General features: G+C 37.2%; 2 protein-coding genes and 1 long non-coding RNA gene across 5 annotated transcripts; 1 reads left to right on the top strand and 2 right to left on the bottom strand.

The window, feature by feature from the left end:
- The first annotated feature begins 5 nt into the window (after window positions 1-5).
- LOC110908199 (zinc finger CCCH domain-containing protein 62) lies at window positions 6-3,604 on the top strand. 2 transcript variants are annotated; one of them, XM_022153106.2, is made up of 6 exons: window positions 6-385; window positions 2,156-2,273; window positions 2,357-2,558; window positions 2,645-2,743; window positions 2,808-2,925; window positions 3,007-3,604. In XM_022153106.2, exons 1-6 carry the CDS (start codon window positions 172-174, stop codon window positions 3,414-3,416), a joined length of 1,161 nt encoding a protein of 386 aa, XP_022008798.1. In that variant the 5' UTR covers window positions 6-171; the 3' UTR covers window positions 3,417-3,604. The 2 variants fall into 2 exon arrangements, with proteins under 2 accessions (XP_022008798.1, XP_022008797.1); XM_022153105.2 differs by having other exon boundaries at window positions 2,357-2,564.
- Window positions 330-2,288, bottom strand: LOC110908200. Its single transcript, XR_002574270.1, has 3 exons — window positions 2,203-2,288; window positions 2,006-2,091; window positions 330-419 (listed from the first exon to the last, which is right to left on the bottom strand). It is a non-coding gene; the product is annotated as an uncharacterized LOC110908200 (long non-coding RNA).
- A 5,240-nt stretch (window positions 3,605-8,844) lies between the features above and the next one.
- On the bottom strand, window positions 8,845-21,168 carry LOC110908196. Of its 2 annotated transcripts, none has more exons than XM_022153099.2 (24): window positions 21,029-21,168; window positions 20,678-20,850; window positions 19,271-19,380; window positions 18,834-18,999; window positions 17,355-17,455; window positions 17,162-17,234; window positions 16,950-17,085; window positions 16,668-16,828; window positions 16,433-16,557; window positions 16,249-16,351; window positions 14,161-14,257; window positions 13,956-14,007; window positions 13,541-13,642; window positions 13,303-13,449; window positions 13,060-13,222; window positions 12,747-12,977; window positions 12,506-12,660; window positions 12,289-12,417; window positions 12,067-12,184; window positions 11,696-12,003; window positions 11,440-11,594; window positions 9,917-11,342; window positions 9,634-9,828; window positions 8,845-9,522 (listed from the first exon to the last, which is right to left on the bottom strand). In XM_022153099.2, exons 2-24 carry the CDS (start codon window positions 20,808-20,810, stop codon window positions 9,046-9,048), a joined length of 4,863 nt encoding a protein of 1,620 aa, XP_022008791.1. In that variant the 5' UTR covers window positions 20,811-20,850; window positions 21,029-21,168; the 3' UTR covers window positions 8,845-9,045. The 2 variants fall into 2 exon arrangements, with proteins under 2 accessions (XP_022008791.1, XP_022008792.1); XM_022153100.2 differs by having other exon boundaries at window positions 16,249-16,348.
- Window positions 21,169-22,165: the final 997 nt, after the last annotated feature.

The following is a 22,165-nucleotide window of genomic DNA, read 5'->3' as shown; positions in this document are numbered from 1 at the left end:
GGACAAAACCCACCCCCAAAACTTTTCATGGCCCATGACCCATCCAGCCGTACCTAACTAACCGTATACATCCGCGTGACAAACACGCTCCCCAATCTGCAACTCCTCTATTATTATACGAACCCCCTAAATTTGTGTAGAGCGGTTGGATTGTGGTTGCAGAAGCCAGTTATGAAACCCTCAATCGTCGTAATCTCCGATGAAGACGACGATAACGAACCAAACTCAGATGAAGAATCAGAAGAAGAAGAACTAGAATCGGAAAACGACAGCGTTTATAGCGATTCCGATGATCCGGAGTATGATGATGAAAGTGATGTTGAGAATTCGGATGAGGAAGAATGCTTTGATGATTGCACCGACAACGGAGTTCGTCTTCGTCAAGGTACGGATCCTTTTTCTTCATGTATTTGAAATGCCTGCATATGATCGGTTCAGTTTTAACAATACTCATGGTGGAATGGAATTGAGTTAGGTCTACGTGTAGATTGATCTTATTACTTACAGTGGCGTGTGATTAAGCACATTATCGTTATCTATCTGCAAACATTGTCGTTGTTACTAAGCAGTCAATAGCGGTGGGATAGCGGTTAACCGCTCTATTGATCGCTATTTGACTAATATTTGATCGATATTTACCGTTATTTTAGATGCCTTGGTTGATGTGGACTCGGAGGAAGATTTCATGGCTTAAGATTATGATTATATCATGTTTCAAATATCCACGCTTTTGAGTTTTGACTTTTGCTATTACTATTACTATTATATATTATGCATGATATAAAATTACCGATATCCCATCGATATAACCTATATCTCAAATATCGGCCTTTGACCGCTATTTGATTTTGGACCGCTATAACTGCATAGGCTGTGGATTGATGGTTGAGCTATAGAAGGATCAAAAACTCAAGACTGATATTGTTTGTGACTGCTCAGGCTATAAACGCGCTTTTTTGAAACTTTTAAAGTGTTATTTACAAGGCAAGTAAGTAGTTTGTTTATAACATTGTAGATTGCGAGGACAGAATCGGACATAAAAACTTTGAGTTTTTGTATGCGTGAAGTTGTGGGAGAGTGTAGTTTTTAGGATACTTTAAATTGATTGACATGTATTCAAGGATTATTTATGATATATGATGTTTTGTTCTGCTGCTTGCTAGTCGCTAAAGTTGAATGTGTTTAGTAGTATGCATAAAGGGTGAGCCTCGTAAGTACAGTTTGTTATAAGCGTGTGCGTGTCTGATCCATGTAGATTGCAACCAACAGTTCATAATTTGTTATATTGTTATAATACTATATGAGAGGACATTTTAATTGTTCAAGCAAAGTATATTGTAAATAGGTGATGTGCATTCTATTTTTTTTTGAACCGGCAACTAAATCACTGGATAAGCATCCTGGGATGCCCTCAATCGAGCAGATGCATCCGCTCCATAACGGTCAGAGTTGGATGCATACCCGAGCCACCAGTTCCGGGGGAAAACCCGCTCGCCCGAAGGCCCACTGCGGTAAAACCCGGTTCGGCTCAGTTTCGAACTGGTGACCTCCATAGAGGCCTAGTTCTAAACTTCATTGCCACCACCAATGTCCTTCAAAGTGATGCTAGTGGGAGTTGAACTTGGGACCTCAAGGAGAGAAACCAAGTGACTAACCACTAGACCAACTTATTAGGACGTGATGTGCATATTATTACTGACTAGAATTAGGTCTCATATGTGAAAGTGTGAAGATTCACAGATTTGAGACGGTTTCTCCTGAAACGATTAGGAAATGAAGAGAACTACAGTCACTATCAATGGCGAAGCATAGTGGGGGCGGGAGGGGGCGGCCGACCCTCGAACTTTTCGCTCAGTAGTGGAGAATATGTAGTTTTCGTATAGAAATTTTTCGGTATATACACCTGCGACCCCCCGTTTTATAGAAATTTTTCGGTATATACGTTTTCGAACCCCAGCTGGAAATCTCAAGCTTCACCACCGGTCACTATTGTTAAACCACTTACATTCTTGCCCTCCCTTTTTTTCTTGCGCGCGTGAGCTTGAATTGTACTGTGCCCATGAAAAGGAGAGAAATTTGGGAAAAGAAAATCTATAAGAAACTGAAGTATATTTAATAGGGCATAATATTCATTAACACCGTTTTAGCTTTTCAGGAAGTCACGATTTACCGGAGCTAAGTCTTAACGAGTGTAAAGAATACCTGCGGAAGCATCAGTTGCGGTTATCTGGTACCAAGGAGGAATGCATACAACGAATCAAAGAGCATGGAAGGTTAGTTATCCATTGCAACCATAACGTACTTGCACACATCTACGAAATTTCGGACTAGCCTTTCTTAATTTTGTCAATGTCAGGTTAAAAGATGGAAGGGGTGAATTACTTTATCCGAGATCATCGTTTTCCATCAACTGCACAGGTGATGCATGCAAAGGAGATGTTGTGTTGTTCAGACAAAAAGCATGCAAGAAGCGAGGAAATAAAGTGGGGAAAAGAACCGTTGCTGGGAGGATAGTTAAAGAAAGTTACGGTACATCAAAACAACAGCATACGTTCACTGTGAGGGTGATAAAAAACATTATTAATTCTGTTTGTCGGGGATTTTTCCCACTTTAGTTTTGTTACGGTTTATTTTTATCTTCAAGGTTGAAGTCTTGTGGAGTAAACCGTTTAAAAGCCTTCCCCCGCTTTCCACTTTGCTAGTGAAAGGTCGCAATCTCTACAGGTTTGGGACATACAGACAGGTAAATAATGATATTATTGTTTCTGGGATCAATTTTATATTTTTATATACGATGCTGGCTTTAGGCTTGGAAGAATGAAGCCGAAAGATTAAAAGTTCTTGGAGAGAAACACACTCGAGGGGATGCAGCTAGATATACGCGAAAACGAAGGCAGACAGAATTTGCTTCCAATAATGATAAAGGTATAGACACGTATGATGTATTTTTTATTGCTTTAATATTTTTTTTGTATATTGCAATATGTCAATAATCAGTTTATTCAGGTGGAAAGCGTCAAAAGTTATCAAATGGAGCACCATCTCAAACTAAACACCAGACTCGAACCGATAAACACAAGTCTGCCAAGAGGCGCGGTGCAGCCCCTGTAACGAAAAGTATAGCAGCTCACAATAAGGCTCAAAAGACGAAATTTAAAACTTCAAAACAACCAACATTTCACGGGGCGTCATCATCATCATCTGTCCCCTATGACAGAACACCGCTACCTAATTTGGCATCATCATCATTCGTCCCCTATGACAGAACATCGTTGCCTAATTTGCCGCATGTTGGGTTTTCAAGCTACGGTCTTTATGACGGTGAACAACCTAGACTTAGTAATGTTCTCGCTCGACCACCTGGTTACCACCATTACAACTATGGACAACCGGGTCCTAGGCATAGGTTTGGTTGACTGTTATAAGGGGATCATATCTGCACTGGTAACGGTTTTTGGTATGTGAAAGTTCAGATACAAGTGTAAGTGTACAACTGCCTTTTGAAAGACATTCTAATGTAGTGTTATCATAAGATATTTTTTTTCTTCAGATACAACAAGTACAACATCTTGTTTATAAGATATTCTTACAAAAAGTTGCTGTCTTTTGATGTTTCACAGAATAATCTTTTTGGGTCTACTTAACAAATCGATCATCAGCTCACATGGTGGTGTTCAGTCAGTTTAACTTAGCTTGAAGTTAGTTTATTTTAGTTTAAATGCCATTTTAGTCCCTATGGTTTGGGCCATTTTGCCAGTTTAGTCCAAAGGTTTCATTTTTAACCTGTGGGTCCAAAAAGGTTTCACAGTTACCATTTTAGTCCACTGGGTTAATTTCATCCATTTTTTCTGTTAACGAGAAGGCCAATTCGGTCATTTTATATGGCTGAATTGCCCTTTTAGTTAACAGAATTACATACAAAATGACCAAATTGGCCTTCTCGTTAACAGAAAAAATGGATTAAGTTAACCAAGTGGACTAAAATGGCAACTGTGAAACCTTTTTGGACCCACAGGTTAAAAATGAAACCTTTGGACTAAACTGGCAAAATAGCCTAAACCACAGGGACTAAAATGACATTTAACTCTTTATTTATTTACAAAACTCGAACAACAGATTCATTAAACGACCACAGAATTCCAACCGAAATCCGATTTATAGACAGTTTCAAAGTTTTTTTTTTTTTTTCATATCCAATTAACTTATATGGAGACATTTCATCGAACAACACCTGGAGTGTGTCTCTAATGACCCGACAAATCACAAGGATTTAGCTTCACATCACACACCACATGCTTATATCTAAAAACACATACTTGATTATCAAAACAATAATCATATCAACACATTACATGCTGAGAAACCTAATCGACAAGAAGAACAAAAAGATTATCCAGAAAATCGTTAAAGAACTCAAAATGCCTTCAAGCCCTAATGAACTGATGAGCTGCAGAAGATGAACTGATGAACGAATGTATTGAATCAATTAGGGTATCAGACTGGACCAACTGAAGAACACTGATAATATGCAATGTGGATGTTGTGTCGGTACTTGAGGGTTAATTATCTTCATGGTGGCATACCATAAAAGTATAGGAAACCTTTCCCTCTTTGATTAGTATAACTAGAATTGATTCCTCGCATTGCGGGGTCAGTTTTTTAGACCTTTTTGGCTTGAGGTCAACCGCTTTTAAAATTATGTATAATGTCGTCCAACTTAATATCCATTATGTAACACTCTCAACCATCTTGCAAAGAGTTTATCATATACGAATCAACTTTGAGAGTAATCAATTTGTTGTCACTCATAACATTATATTTTCAAGGGCCAAGGCCATTCATTACCCATGCTGCTGAAACTCACGGTGGTGAAGCATGCGGTGCCAATGGAGCTCCTCGAGTCTTTTAAAGCTGGCAGCCTACAAGTTGTTCGCTCAACTGGCTGAAAAGAAGTTCGTGTATCTCAAAGGGAATAGTTTAAGGTGTGAAATTTAGATGAACAAATATGGTTAAAACTTTATTTTAACTTTCATGAGTTAACTTTTGCTTATGGTGTAAAGAAAGATGACAAACTTTTGTTTGTCAAATTAGCTAATGACAGTGATAATTTTGCTTTGACAGTTGATAGATATCGATGTGTATGTCCTTCTGAATCCGTTGATCAAAAGTATCTCCCAGTGACCATTTTTGAAAACGGTATGGTGCCCAAAAGTGTAGCTCCCTAATGTCAATATGGTTATTTGTGGATTATGTCTTACTGATATTGTTGTTTTTAAGTGTCAATTCTCTTATGCTAATACTTAAGTGTGTTAGGTCAACTCAATTGTGTTGAATGTTGAGACTGTTTGTCAATATTGAAAAGGTTAACTGGAAAATGAAATTATGTTGAATCTCATTGTTACTAGAGGCTACTTTCAAATTCTGTTGAATTGCATTGGTGTACGTTGAATGGTCATGTTTTGAATTGGTTTTAATGAAATGGATTACAAGTTTGTAAGGCTATAATTCCAAAATTGGCATATTGGAGGAGCTACCTCTTTCTTATACACACACAACAAGGCTCATGAAAAATCAATATTTGAGTTTGTTTGTACACAGAGAAATAACAACTAAAACATACATGCATTCATCTTACTTACACACCCAGCAGCAAAACCGGCTCAAGTATATATGAAATGTAATTGACAAGTCCAGTTTTGTTCACCTGTCATGGATGTACATATGTTGGAGGGGGTGGTTTTGAAGATTTTGGTGCATATACCGAACCTGGGACGAGACAGGAACATTTGCTGACTGGGCATGAGACATGGCATAACCGCAGGTTGACTTATTGATTCCGCTGAATAATCCCTTAACAGCACAGAAGCTATTGGATATCATCGTCCCAATGACGGTCTCATCATTTGACTTGGATAAAACTCTAAGCTTGTTTGTTTGAGGTCCACACTGCTTTATCATACCATACCTTTCTTTTCTTCATATATATAAACAAATCTTCTTTCGGGAGATACATGTGGTAAAGCAATACTCACACAACATGCGTGACATTCCATCTTAGATACACTGCTTGATGAAGCACCATCTACTCTTGTAAGTAAGTGATTCGCATGTGTAATTTCTTCAGGCATAAATGCACAATTAACATCAATGTATTAATCGCAAACACGACAACCATATAACATGGTCATGAAGAACATGTATGAGGTGGCCCTTAGCATCTTTTCCTTACACATAACTCTTGCCTTCAAATATTTGTTGTGATAAGATGTGTGATTCATCATTGACTGACCGGCAGGTGAACAAGGTTGGGATGATCAACATCTTTGAATTTTTTTTCATTTTTTCCTAAGCCTGATACATAGAAACTGAGTAAACTTTAATAACACAAAATCTTTACGGATTATTCAAACTATGAATTTTTTTAGTATGTCTAAATGCATTAAATATGGGTTCATTTGTGCCAGGAGATGAAAAATAATGTATAAAACTAATGAAAAAAAAAACTTGAAATGTGGAATGTTGAAGAGGCTTACAATTACCGAAATGATCCTGTAGAGTAATTTTGATCTTGTAGAGTAATTTTGTAAAATGATATTGTAGAGTAATTTTGTTAGCATTTAGTTATGGAGTTTAGCTTTATGTTTAGTTTTTAGCTTTTAGTTTTTTTTTATGGGTTGGGGGGGGGGGGGTGGGGGGTTAGGTTTTTTTAGGTTTTTAGGGGTGGTGGTGGGGGGAGGGGGTAGTGTAATTTTGATAATTACCCTACAAGACCAAAATTACTCTATATGAACATTTTACAAAATTACTCTACAAAAGATCAAAATTATTCTACAGCTTTTGGGGGGTGAGAGGGGGAGGGGGGTTAGGGTTTTTTTTTTTTTTTTTTGGGAGGGGGGGGGGTAGTGTAATTTTGATAATTACCCTACAAGACCAAAATTACTCTACATGAACATTTTACAAAATTACTCTACAAAAGATCAAAATTACTCTACAGTATCACTTGTAGAGTAATTTTGATAATTACCCTACAAGCAGATAATTACAAAAATGTCACCGCCTCCTTTTGTCCTTTTCATGCCATTTGTATGTTTAGTACGCTAAGTTTATTTGTACAGTAACTTTCCCCTACATACTACATGTGATTATACTTCATACATTACATACATGCGTGCTTATAGTTTGTGGTTCTCTGCTTAAAATTGGTGCTTCCTTACAAACATATATATAAAAAGAAATTAAAAATATTTGTAAAGAAGTTATATTTGTAAATGAAATGATAAATATGATAAAAATCAACAATACATAATATTCTATTCAGGCTTTTAAAACTCCTAACACGAGGCAAGCTTGAAATTGAGTTCTTTTAACGAGTCAAACTTAACTTGGAACACTAAAAGGGAGAGAATGAATAAGTGTGTACCTTTGTGGGTAATTGATGGAGATTCTACAATACTTCTGACTGACTTGAATGTAATTACTACTTCGTATATATAGTGAGTAAAGTCTTACTTTATTTCAAGTATATATAGTTCCAGAAGCGAAGCAAAGCAAAGAATGAGCATAATCATTGTTTTACACAATAATGCTTTTATTTTATTATTAGATAAAGAATGGGTAAAGACAATGGCGAATCTACCTTAGGGGAAGGGGGTAGCCTCCGCTACCGCTTTGTGCTCCGGCGGTAGTGTAAATTTTGGAAAAATTTGACCTTTTTTTCGATTTCATTACCTTTTTTTTTTTATAAAACATTACCGCTACGAAGATTTTCTAGATCCGTCACTGGGTAAAGAATAATGTATTAAAAATTCAAATTAATAAAAAGAAAAACTAAATGGATTATCAATCAATGAAACCTAGTATCCAAATTTCAATGTTAACTATATGTCATCACAATTATGAGATTTTATTGCATTTCATATTTTTTTTGAATGGCAAAACCTTATATACCCCTAAATTACACCAAATAATTACTAATCTACTCCTTGCTTGGGATTGGACATAAGACCTTCTATTAAGAGGCAAGAGCCTCTACCAAGTGGGCTACTTTTCATATATATATTTATACTAGACCCATTTGCAATATAGGATTCAAACCGGTTCCATGTAAACACTTGCTCATCTGACCCACACTTTGCCTCTTTCATAACCAAACCCGCCTCCAGAAACGCCCTGAAAACACACCCAATCCCTCCTCCCTTTGCTCACAAAACACGTTCTTGAGGCACACGAGCACCCACCTTGGCCTCTCTCCTACAGCATTTCCTCTCTCCTAAAACACACTTTAAAAATGACTGTTGTGGATGTTCTATATTAAATTTTAGTGTGTCCCCCCTCACTAAAAATGTTATCAACCATGTACACTGAAATGGATTTCAAGCCAATGCATAAAATCATTCACTATTCAAATGACACTAGAACACCCACTGCCATCTTGAGTTTCGTTATGTTAATTAAGTCGACTACACCGATGTGCTTTTGAAGTGGAAAATGTAACATTTTGCGCAACAAAACCACATCTTGTTTATAACATACAACTGCTGGAAAAAAAACAGCCAGATTCACTCGATTTGATCATCAAAATATAGTTTACAGTTATTGTTCACGTAAACATGCCAGTATCAGATCCAAAGTATAAAGAACCCTAACAACAAAATCACCTCTCTTATGAAACTTGACATCAATACAATTCGAGCCAACAGTTCATAATACATCCAGACTTGTGATTGTCAAGTCTTAAAGCCCCATGAGTGCACATTACAGACTAAAGAATCGCTCGCAATAGCCATCAATTGCAAAGCAATCAACAACCCCAATCGCCTATGACTTTGGAAGAAATTTGAGAAATTGTGGAAAAAAATTGCTACCACTTATAAAAAGGCGCCCGTGAAGAACAAATATTTGGGTTTGTACAAAAATAAATCAGAAGTGGGGTCCTATGTGGATTCTTAGATTTTACACCAAAAACATACATTCATCTTACACAAAACACACCCAGCAAAACAATCAAACCGGCCCATGAATATAAGAAAAGTAGATGAAGAAAGATCAACCAAAAGGTGATGGAACAGGAGCCGGTCCAGCAAGTGCATCAGATCTCTTAATACTTCCCATACCACAAATGATGCAACCGGGTGAAGCAAGTGCAGAAAATTTGGCCCCACAAAGATCGCAAACATCATACCCGATGGTGGATAAACGGCTAAGGGTGGCAGCACAGAACTGGGAAGGGTCTTCAAACGGGTCAATGGATTTATTGGTCAAACCCCTTTGGACGCATATGTCAATCAAGCTTCTTAACTCGTCTTGCTTGCCTGGAGGTGCTTTTGACAAAAGCAACTCAAGCATCTGTTTGGCATATCCGTAATTTTGCACATCCATGTTTCTCTTTATGGCTGTTCTTATGCAGTTTATTCTGTGTTTTGCTTGAAGAGGTAATGAACCAAGATGACGTGACAATCTTGCCATCTCGTCCTTTGCACTGATGGCACTTGGACCTTGAACCTTTTGCAACCGACCGATTTCCTACCAGCATCAAAATACATATACGTACACAACAGATTATGATATCTTCAAAATTTTGGAAAGAAAAGTGCTTTTTATGTAGAAAAAATAGTTATTTAATGATTACCGCACCTGAAGTAGAGTAACCGCGATTTTGTATTGAGCACAAATGGTGGCCTGTGCCTTTATGTCTGCGCCACGAGAATTATCCTTTGCTAATGCAAGGAAAGCTTCATCAAAACAAGATAAAGCGTCTGGTAATTGATTCTGCTCAAGATGGACAAGACCAGTTTTGAAACAAACTGAAGCAGCAGCCCCACGAGGAACCTATTAAAACACATTTATTATTTTGAAAAGGAATAAAAAACAAAGTAAAAGATTTTAAATGGGAAAAAAAAAGAGGAAAGTTATTCACCTGCCCTGGACGTACAGATGTTGGAGGGGGTGGTTCAGAAGATTTTACTGCAGTTACAGAGCCTGGACCTTCAAGTGAGCTCAGGTCAAGAGGCTGGGTCGAGATAGGAACATTTGCTGACTGGGCATGAGGATGTGGCATAGCCGCAGGTTGACTTACTGATTGTGGTGGAACACCGCCATCAGGAAGCCCAAACGACTCGGTAGCAACGGGCTGCATGGATACTTGAGGAATAGGAATTCCGCTGACATTAGGCACAGATGAAGTCACTTGGTTTGGTAACACCTTATTGGTTTCCACCCCTTGAGAATTCTGATCATATCTTGAGAGATAAGTGCCCGGAGGGGGCAATGCTGCAGCCACCTGGAGAGACGGTATAGTATTCTGGAAGAAGTCTTCCGGAATGGGCCGGGGCCCAACTGCAGCTCCTGTGGGCATAGGACCAGCAGGGAATACAGGCCCGGTTTGTGTGAATGAGCTGGTTCCGAAAGGATCAACTGGGGCAGAAACAGGGGGACCAGTGGTAGCAACAGCATACTGAGGAGGGGTATTCAAGCTAAGTTCTTGGAATTGATTAGTTAGTGATTTAGTCCTATGAATAGGAGCACCCAATCCATCACCAAGTTTAAACTTTTGTGTCGCTTCCTTAATTTTATCAACATCAACGGTAGCATTAGCAGCAGGTTTATCTTTGATCCTAATTCTCAGCTTTTTAGTTTTAGAAACACCCTCCTCATCACTACTGCTACCATCTCCAACATTACCATATAAAGATTTTTTAAATTCATCCTCAGCTTTGGCCTGTTCATCCACTGCACTCGAAGACGTTGCTGATATGTTAGTAAGAGACCCAAGGTTCATTAATGAATCCCCACCACTAGCAGATGGTGGCTGGTTGGAAGTGGAAGCGACAAGAGATGTTTGACTTTGACCATCGTTTGACTTAACATTTGTACCATCAGACTTGAAAGCTTTTACCAAGCTGCTATCACTAACTTCAACAATATTACCCCTTCCTTTAATTAACCCGAGGTAGACACCAATATGATCGGTAGATAACGAGGGTATGCTGCCATCGTCAGTTCTCATATATGGCATGACCTCAGCAGCTAATTCCCATTGAGGAATACTCTTTGTAGTTGAGGGTGTTTTGATTTCCCAATTTCCACCACCCCATTCAGGTCCTTTAGGGACCATACTTTCAGCAGCAAAATTGGCAAAAATGCCTTGTGTCCATCCAGTGGAACGCACTCTTAGTATTCTTTCACAATAACGCCTTAATTCTGAGTCAGCATCCTCTTCTTCCAATCTCTGAGCAAGTCGGCGCATTGCACTAGGGTTGAGGTGGCATATAAACAAGTCCAGCAAGCTTTCATAGTCGGATATTACTTCAAAGGTCTCCTTTGCGCTGTCAAACTGACCATACCTGTAAATTTCATATTTCCATTCACACTTTAATTTTTTTTTTTTTTAACCAAAATAGCATTTATATGTATTATAAAGTATGTATGTTAGCAACATACTTGATACATGCATATCCCAGTTGTCTAAAGCGGTGGAACAAGTGTGAGGTTGGAGGGCATTGTGGATAATCTCTAGATCTCAGAAACTCGTCCTTGAGAACAGATAAAGCAGTTGAAAACCGACGAGCTTTAATAGCATAAGATCCCCGCAGCACCTAATTTAAATAACACTAAAAAAGTTAAAAAAAAAAAGTAATTGTGGTAATAAGGTTAAAACTGCTAATTAATATAATGAGAGATATAATTTAGAAGTCACCTGAGTAAACTGAGGCCCTGATTGGGATAATGATACAGCAAGATCACCACACACAGGAGCACCAGTAGCAAGGATATCAAGAGATCTTGGAGTAATCCGTAAGCTGTCAAACCTTGACGTTATTTGGTATAATATCTCCGAGAGGTCGAGCTTCTGCTCAAAATTTTGTTGCATGGTGCCATAACCAATAAGAAGAGGTTCAAGAAGCCCTACAAGGCAATGCTTTATCTCCATACCCTTCTTTTGTCTTGGGTTTATTTCGGTTGGGTTTGCAAGCAACAATCGATCATTCAAAGTCCCAACCAGCACTGCATATAATGATGTGTCATCAAACAATTCATATCAAAATATAAATTATATAAAGATCTCACCTGCATTAGGCATACTGATGGAAAGAATGGTCCTTACTTTCCCGTCCCATCCCAGCACACTGATGGCAGTGGTGGTGGAGAACATAAGTGCTGGCCCAACCCACAAAAGAGATCTAAAGTAATGCGAAGTTAAGTATCCAAATAAATTAGCTTAACAGTAACTTTTTAGATTAAATAAAATACTATAAAAATATGACAGTAACGTGACGTGACAGAGGATATTGAAGGAAGTCCTTTATCAAATTTCATAGAACTGCTTGCGAGAATATCTAGATCAGCAGAAACAATAAGTACTCTGTGTGTAGTTAATATTCCAGCAACACAGCCCCTAAGAGTTTCTTGCCAATGAACCTGAAAAGATATTATAAAATGAATAAATAAAAAAAGTTGACTAATTGTTAATACTGTGAAGCCTTTCTTAAAAAGTTAAGGTACCAACCTGCAAAACAATCTCGTTTGTTTTCAACTTGATTGACTTTTTGCCTTCACCTTTTGTTGACATGTTAGGACCATCAGAAGTAGAAATGCTGTATCCATGAACAAGCTTTGCCATGCCAATTTTGTCCCCAAAACAAGCAAACATCAAAGTTGATTCTACATTACATTAAAACTTGATCAGAAAGTGAAATGAACTACTACAAGCATCAAACACCAATAAACTATTGCTTATTGCCGCTTACCTACTGGAGTAGAAAAAATGCGATCAACTTCACTTTCAAAGGTAAATTGCAGGGGGGCCTTGATTGAGGAAACATCAAGCTCTTCATATTGTTTTTGATCATCTATCATATTCTTTTCAGCAGCAGGTTTTGAAGAACCTCCAGGCAATGTATATACAGAAAGTTCAATCTTATCCTCATCAAGAATTGCAAACTGACCGTCATTTAGACCGATAAACGCAGCATCTCGACCTAAAAAGTTTTCATTAGAATAAAAACATGATTCTAAAAGAATAACAAAATGGATTTAGGTAGAGCTAAAAAGTCAACTAACCTTTGATTGTATTGGCTTTACTGTTTGATGACTGGGAGCTGGTGTTTTCCCAGTAAAGAACCACTTCACTAGAAGCACCATTAAACTCGTAAACTATAAGAAACAAGTGTTGCTTTCTACTGTGAAGCATGTACTTCCCGTGGAACTCAACATGTCCAGGCATCTAAAAGTAGATAACTTTCACCTCAGTATAACATATGGAATCAAAAGTAAAATAAAAACGGAGAAGATATGGCATGGTACCGATGCAAAAAGCTTCTTGTAGACAGTTTCAGCTCCAGTAGATAGATTGTATGCCATTAGGTTTACACCTTCTATATAGAAAGCCCTAGTAGGATAATGAAGCACCCGATTCTCTTTACTGAAAAAGTTTAGCTCCAAATGAATTGGCTGTCCAAGTCACCAATTGCAATCAGAAACATTTTTAAAAACTTGAGTAACATGCGTTTATAAACTATAAATCCACAGTAAACAAAATTACCTGGCAAACTGGAATATCTTTGAGATAATTTTTAGCGTCTAAGATGGTGATGAGAGGTAGACGAGATATTGGGGCACTTTTCGCATGTCCTTCCATAAAGTGCTGCAAAACCAGACAAACCAACATTCTGAGTTTTATATCAGATTTAGTACTTCGAACTGCTATTGATATGATCTATGTTCAATGCTCAACGCCACAGCTTATTAATGTTAGAACTTAGAAGTAAATTAGAGGATTTATTGCAAATGTATAATAGTTTTAACTTGCTATGAAGTTTAATGTAATCAGAAATTTAGTTCTCGAATAGTTAAAGAAGTAAGCCTTTTAATCCCTAGAATAGAAGTTTTGATCTTTGTTGGGACTTGGGACAGATTAAATTCGGTGGATAGTTGATAAGTAAAGAACGTAAACATACACTGAAGAGAAAAGCCTTGCGTGCAATGTCTGAAATTGTAAGCTGACTGGGCCTGGCAAAAAACAGTTTAATAGCAAAATAAGAATTAATTTAGAATCATTAACATAATATTGGAATTTCCCATAATACGTCAAAATAAGAGCACCCAACTAACATAAAACCATCATCTTGTAGCGACTATCACAAAATTAATAATGAGGCATACCCTTTCATATGATGCTCTTGCAACTGGGCTTGAAGTTGATGCTCTGCTAAAATACCTGATGACCCGAGGGCTTGAAGTTTCTCTTTCAAAGCAGATGCTGTCAAAACCACATGAATATCAGTATGAAAAGTTACTACAGAAATCTTGCATAAAGTACGTGCTTGTAAAAGAGGCTAAAGTGTTAGCAAGAGAGTTGAGTGATGACCCTGAAAGCAGATTGCTGCTGTTCTTTTTTATTTCTGTCATTTACCGTTTTCGGACATACAAAAAACATAAAGCGCATGCTAGTAGTAGAAGAGATAAGAAAATTGGAGGACAGAAAGGGAACAGAAAAGTGTAATGTTATACAGTATAATTTGAATAATCCAAGAATTTTTTTAAGTTTTATTTTCCGTAAATGTCACTAGAACATCTTGCATGAAAAAATAACACATGTTGCATGAATCATTTCCCTCAGTCCCGCAGTCAATATTAGCTTTCTACTTAAGAGCAATGTTTTCATGACCGAACCGGATAGTGAACCGGTCGGTTTACCGGTTCACTGGTCGACCGGTTGGATCGGTCGGACCGGATTCAAGAATCGGATGATATCATAAATAATTTAATCTTCAAAAAATATAGAAAATAAACCAAAATTGTTTCTCAAACATTAAACATAAATAGACAACATCATATATAAAAGCCAATACAAAAATTAAAATCGTATTATTAATTGAATACATATGTGTGTATACCGTACGTGATAATAATTGTTAGTTACTTGGGTTTTTTTATATAGGTTCTAAAAGAAATACAAATCTAATGTTTTAAATAAACTAAAAAGAATAAAAAAGGAAGTGAAAAGCCATATGGTGAACCGGAGACAGCTGTTATATGGGAATTGGGAAAACAAATTTATTAACTTTCTTAAATTATGAAGGCTACAAGCACACAGAGAGACGAAGGCAATCAGAGAAAGCACCACCCATCCCTCACCTGCTGCCGTCTTATGTTCAACCGTTGCACGCCTCCGTCGATCTCACTTTCTCTCTCGTTTGCCTCCCTATTTTCCTACCTGTGTTATCTCTCTACCCCTCTCTACTCGAAAACCACTTGTTTTGCTCCTATTGAAGGCAGTTTGTCGTTTATTGAAGACTTAGAATTTCTGATCATTTTTTAAGTCTGGATTAGCCATTTCCGGTTGAACCTTTGATTCCGGTTAACCGGTTCGGCCGGTTCTTTGTAAAACGGCTCAACTACACATAACCGGACCGTTGCCTTGACCGATTCCCGGCCCGACCGGTCTGACCGGCCGGTCCGGTCGTGAAAACACTGCATAACAGCTAATAGCAAATTTATGCACACTAGCTTAAACTAAAGTCCTGCCTTGGTGAATATAAGATATGGGTTCACAGTTTTTTAGAGCATTAATACGTGTGTACCAAATAAATCATTTGGTTCTCAGTACAGCCTAGGGATGGGATTGGTACAGTACCCGTACCCGTACCCATACCCGTACAGGTACCGAATTTGAACAAAACTGGGTACCAGATACCGTACCAAATATATAGGTACAGTACGGGTATTTTCGGTACGGTACCCGCTTTGGTACCATTTTGTTTTTATTTAGTTTTTGAGCACTTGTACGGGTACTAAATAGGTAAAATTGACATGAGTGCCAATATAGTACGAGTACCAAATAAGTAAAATTGGTACGAGTACCAATACGATACGATACGGGTAACATATAGGTAAAATCAATACAAGTACTATAAATACCATAATACAAAATAAAACATAATACAAAAAAAACTTTTAAAGGTCTACATAAAATTTTTTACCCGTACCCGTACCAATACCGAAAGTACCGAATACCAAAATCAATAAAACTGGGTACCGATACATGTACCAAATACCTAAAATCGGTATAGTACAGGTACGGGTATTTGGGAAAAAAAAGCCCATCCCTACTACAACCTATAACTCTATAAGTAATAGTTTGCAACGAAAACCAAAGATTTTGCTAATGATGCAGTTAAAAATGGTTGGACACATCCATTGTTAACATGACTGACAATCTTCCACAATAAGAACCAAAACTAAAATCACCTGAAGATCCCCTTGCACTTTGCAGAACTGCAAAGAGTTGCTTTCTTCCTTCTCTAGTGTAGGCAGCTTTATTTCTTGCATTGTCACCACCTGTCATATTCTGCTAGAAAAAAAAAACAAGTAATTACTTTTCAACATGTAAGCAATTTATACCGATAGATGGGTATCAAAGGCAACACTTAACTGCAAACATCAAGGCTGCTAAATTTAATCTTGGATGAACTTCAAGACTTCTAATCTTTGGTAGAGGATAAACAGTTTCACCACCTTGTTGGGATAAAATGCGTGGGATATCAATTTGTTCAATTGCTACAAAACATCAAAAAAATTAAAATTTAAAACATTACCAATATATGATTAAAAACTAATTACATGAAAATAGAATATTTGAAGTGGAAATAACTATAGCCCTTACTAACCTGCAGGCTCAAAAAAGTTAGATTGCACCTGAGGCCTATTAGAACTCGCTACAACTCGTGTTTTCCAAACTTGAAGAGTTCCATCCTTGGATAGAGTAGCGAGTATTCTCAATACCGGGAGCCACGCAACCGATGTAATTGGTTGAGAGCCCACTTGTGTACTGCAAATTGCAAGTGTAAATGAAACCAAAAAGTAAAACTTTACTGAACACACACACATAAGGGGAGAGAGAGAGAGAAAGCGTGTGTGTGTGAGAGAGAGAGAGGAGAGAGAGAGATTACATTCCAATCATGATAGGTCTCTCAGTAGATACATCCCAAGCAAGAAGGGTACCACGTCTATCACCAACAAAAATCCATTCCAGAGTTGGATGGAAAGCAAATGCTCCAGCACCCATAAGCTTAATGGTATTATCAACTATAGGTACACCAAACATAATATTAATCACATGAAAATAAATGTAACCTACAGTATTGTTTAGTTCAAATCTTACGTTGTAAGGTGTAGAGAACAGCATACGTATGAATGTTGTAAGCGCGAATCAGACCATCTGCATAACCGACATACTGAAATCAAGAAGTTAAATTGATATCAATTGGTTAGACAGGCGAAGGTGATAAACAGAAAATAAGAAATACACTTTGTGAAAAAACCTGAAACAGATTTAACAAAAGAAAAGAACTTACCAGTACAGCAAGGCGGGGATGGCAAGCAAGATTGACAATGGGTTTCTTCAGATCTGTCTTTATTTTTGTTGGAGCTCTTCCCCCTTCAACAGTTCCAACAACTTCATACAGCAAAATTATAACTTATAAGTCGAATTAGATAAATTACTCTGGTTATTTTGACAAAACTATTTATTGTAGCATGGAACACAAAAAATTGTGAATATGCTGTTACTTTTTAGGAAATTTTAGAAACCAACCATCTCTTATGTATCCCTTTTCCATTGTTTAAATGAATCAACAGCAAATCAATACCGTCCTCATATCAGAAATTAAATATATAAAGATTACTGCAGGTTTTTACCCTTACAGAATATTTTCTTCGAATCAAAGTTTTCAGCCAAATCTATACCTATATAATCTAACTGATTCAACCACAAGTTGTGGCATACCCTTTCTCTTATGCTAGTAGAGAACCTACCATTTGGTTATAAACGCCTCTAGCAGGTCCTTAAAGTCATTTGGTTATCAACACTCTCTATATAATTGTTCAGTGGTTTGCTAATAAAGTTAAATCACTTAGTATACCACTTATACAAAGATAGTAAAATCACTTTATAAATACTATTAGGATTGAATAAAGAAAGTGGTAAGCAATACTTCATATTTTCAGCATTAAACAGTTAAGCACCCATTTTTTTCACATATTACAACAAATTCACCTAGCATTTGAGCAGCTGTGACTAAAACCTTGTACAGTGGTGTTTATCATTTAATCCTGCTCCCTTATGATCAAATACTATTGGTGTTTGTAATTTGGACATAGTCTATTAACTGTTGGAATCAGTACTACCAAACTTTTAATAATAATAAGATGTCTCCATTATAGGATATTATTCATGTACTTTCGAAATTGAAGGGTATGGTTGATCTTGCTAAAAAAAATCCATGAACATATTGTTCACTCCCTAAACACATAAAGACATTCTCACATACATCTGAACAGATATACAAGTTATAATTCAAATGCTATCTTTAAGAGTACTAGCTTATAATTTACATGAAAAGGAAAATCAAAATAATACTTCCAATACCATGAAAAATGACCTTACAATATGAGGAGGAAAATCTACAATACGGTCTTGTTTGCTACAAGGTGCCCTTATGCTAGTAATAGAATTAAGCTAATTCTCATGGAAACACTAGAAGTGAAATTCCTAAGGTGTTGATGTGTGTCATTTTCTTGACAACTTACAAGTATCCACCACCACCACCACCACCAATCATTGCTAGTTTCATGTATTCAGTCGGATAAAGTAGCATTTTATGTAAAATGATATACACGAAAACACATATGAGATGATACGGATTCTCTTTCCTTTACTTTCTCTTCTACCCTTTGATATGTAGAGGAAAGAGGATACAAATTATTTGTACCAGATCAAATAAATAGACGGCAGCAAAAAAATATATATAAAAATAAGTGTCAGTAAAATAAACCTGTTACGCTCATCCTGCGATGGAAACCAAAAAATACTACTGGTTGGAGAGGGGTAAGGGCCAGATAGACTTCTGTGTCGATTGTAATGCGTTCCATCTTCTTTTCAGGAGAATGCAAAACCCAAGTTTGCTCTGTATCAAAATCACATGATCTGATTGTGCAATCCTGAAATAAGTGAATAATTTTTTTAACACACAAAATAATACCAACACATTACACATGAGGAAGAAGATATCATAATGTAAACACACTGCTAATTCTCCCATTAAATAGTTGAGACATATCATCAAATCTTTAGTGCTATCCATTTTCACAAAAACGAAAAGCCAGATGCATCAACTAGGATTCAAGAGCCATTTCCAAACACTCAGAAGTTTAACTGAAACGGAAAGAACTCCTAAGCCTAAAAATCATGAACAGAGCAAAAGAAACGAACCTCAAGTATAGCAACGACCGCATGGCCACTAGTGGGACTATAAGACATCCGAACCACAGGAGCACCAATGTTGATCGAAGATATCTTGCTACCAGTATAAGCATCAAACTCTGCATATGTATACAAACATTTAACATCATAATAACTACTTTTGTACCAACACTTCAGGTGTTCACCCTCCTTACTAAATCAGTAACATACTCAACATTTCCCCTAATAAATTAGCACAGTAAACGCAACAAGTACGGAACCCTAACGAAGATCTATTTTGCTAACAAGTTGATTTCTATTCTGATTGACAACAACAATTCAAATGTTCACCCTCCTTACTAAATCAGTAACAAACTCAACATTTCCCCTAATAAATTAGCACAGTAAACACAACAATTACAGAACCCAAACGAAGATCGATTTAGCTAACAAGTTGATTTCCACTTATAATTGACAACAAACGCTTCAAACGTTCACCTTCCTCACTAAATCAATAACATACTCAACATTTCCCCTAATAAATTAGCACAGTAAACGCAACAAGTACAGAACCCTAACGAAGATCGATTTTGCTAACAAGTCGATTTCTACTTCCAATTGGCAACAATACTTCAAATGTTCACCTTCCTTACCAAACCAGTAACAAACGCTTCAAATTTTCACCTTCCTTACTAAACCAGTAACATACTCAACATTCCCCTAATAAACTAGCACAGTAAACGCAATAAGTACGTAACCCTAACGAAGATCTATTTTGCTAACAGGTTGATTTCTACTTCTAATTGACAGCAACACTTCATATGCTCACCTTCCTTACTAAATCAGTAACAAACTCAACGTTTCCTCTAATAAATTAGCACAGTAAACGCAGTAAGTAGATAACCCTACAAAGATCTATTTTGCTAACAATTTGATTTCTACTTCCAACTGACAACAACACTTCAAATGTTCACCTTCCTTACTAAATCAGTATCAAACTCAACATTTCCCCTAATAAATTAGCACAGTAATAGCAACAAGTAAGTACGAAACCCTAGCGAAGATCTATTTTGGTAACAAGTTGATTTCCACTTCTAATTGACAACAACACTTCTAATGTTCACCTTCCTTACTAAATCAGTGGCATACTCAACATTTCCCCTAATAAATCAGCACAGTAACCGCAATAAGTCCAGAACCCTAACGAAGATCCATATTGTTAACAAGTTGATTTCTACTTCTAACTGACAACAACACTTCAAATGTTCACCTTCCTCACAAAATCATCAACATACTCAACATTTCCCCTAATAAATTAGCACAATAAACACAAGTACGGAACCCTAACGAAGATCTATTTGCTAACAAGTTGATTTCTACAATTCTACTCCAAACTGACAATATAATTGACAATAGAATGGATAATATTATTTATACCGATGATGTAGGTTCCAGCAGCAACAGCCACCAAGGCTTGACTCGGATGAAACGTGGCAGCGTGAGGTTGAAACGGTTTCGAACTGCGGCCAACATGACGCAGATCCAGATGCTGCACCGTCGTCCACTCCATAGATCTTTCAATTCTCGATCCTCCGAAAGATTTGAACAGTCTAGATATGTAGAAATCAAAGGAGAGGTGAAAAACGATACGATCTGATCAATTGACGACCGATTTGAATAATTTGAAGGAAGAAAATAAAGGTGAGTACACCTAAGCTAGTGATTTTGATCGGATCGGTGAGAATTAGTCAACAGTTGTGTGCAATTTGAAGAAATGAAACTGGTTACCTGTGAACTGGCTATGGAGGATGGAAGCTCATATGATGAAGAAGACAATGAGAAACGATGAACGATGACGGAAAAAGTGGTTTGTGTGATTAAACGGAGTAAAAATTGTATGGGTCAGTCCGTTTGAGTAGTTCGACCCGATTAACAGAGATTAAATTTAAGTACTGTTTTGTGTTCTTTCATAAGTAAAGTGCAATTTTACCCCTGAGGTTTGGGGTGATTGGTATATCTACCCTCTAAGGAAATAATTGTAATTTTACCCCCTACTGTTTGGGGTTATGTCGCAACTTTACCCCCTGACCATTTCAACGTTAATGTTACCGTTAGTCTGTATGGAAATGTCCAAAGTACCCTTCATCTTCCCCATTAAAAGCTTGAACCCTCAATTCACTGCCCTAACGTTGTTCTTCTTCAATCGACCCCCAATTCAAGCTTGAATCCCTCAATTCACTGCCCTGAACATGTCTTCATCTTCATCCTCTATGCTTCGATTCAAGGGCAAAACTCAAGATTCAGACATCATATGTCCTTGTGGTGCGAAAACAGTGGTGAAACAATCAGAATCCAAAGCTAATCCTGGTCGATGGTATCTTCGATGTGTAAGTTTCTTCTGTTTTATGCTTATTGAAACTCAAGTTTGTTTGAAACTCTTGCTTATGATGTCCGATAATAGGTTGGAGGATGTGGATTCCTCAGATGGGCTGATGTTGGTGAAGAACAGGGACAGGGGTGTCCGATTTGTCGAGAGGTAATGCCTGCTTTAATTCAAAGCATTAAAGATAAGGATGAGTTGGCTAAGTGCAAAGAACAGTTGGCTTGGTACAAGAATAGCGATGTGTTCAAACTGAAGATGTACTTTGTGATTACTTGGGTCTTGATTGTTCTACTTTTTTTGCTTAAGTAGTTTAATGTGGAGAAATTGGATTTGGTTGTGTATTTTGACTGTAACTGTATTTGAGTTATGAGTTTTCAAGTTTATGCAATGGTCCTTTTCAAGTTCTTATATGTTTGTTTTGGTAGCCTGCGTGTAATTCTGTAGGTATGGCTGACAAAGAGAATGATAAAGTTGAGAATGAGAAAGATATTGCTAAGGATGAAGACGTCGTTGCAGCCGAAGAACCAAACAGTTATGTATAC

This window comes from Helianthus annuus, chromosome 9 (genome assembly GCF_002127325.2).
Source record: "Helianthus annuus cultivar XRQ/B chromosome 9, HanXRQr2.0-SUNRISE, whole genome shotgun sequence".
Lineage (NCBI taxonomy): Eukaryota > Viridiplantae > Streptophyta > Magnoliopsida > Asterales > Asteraceae > Helianthus > Helianthus annuus.
The sequence above is the reverse complement of the archived record's forward strand: the minus strand, read 5'-3'. Positions and strand labels throughout refer to the sequence as shown.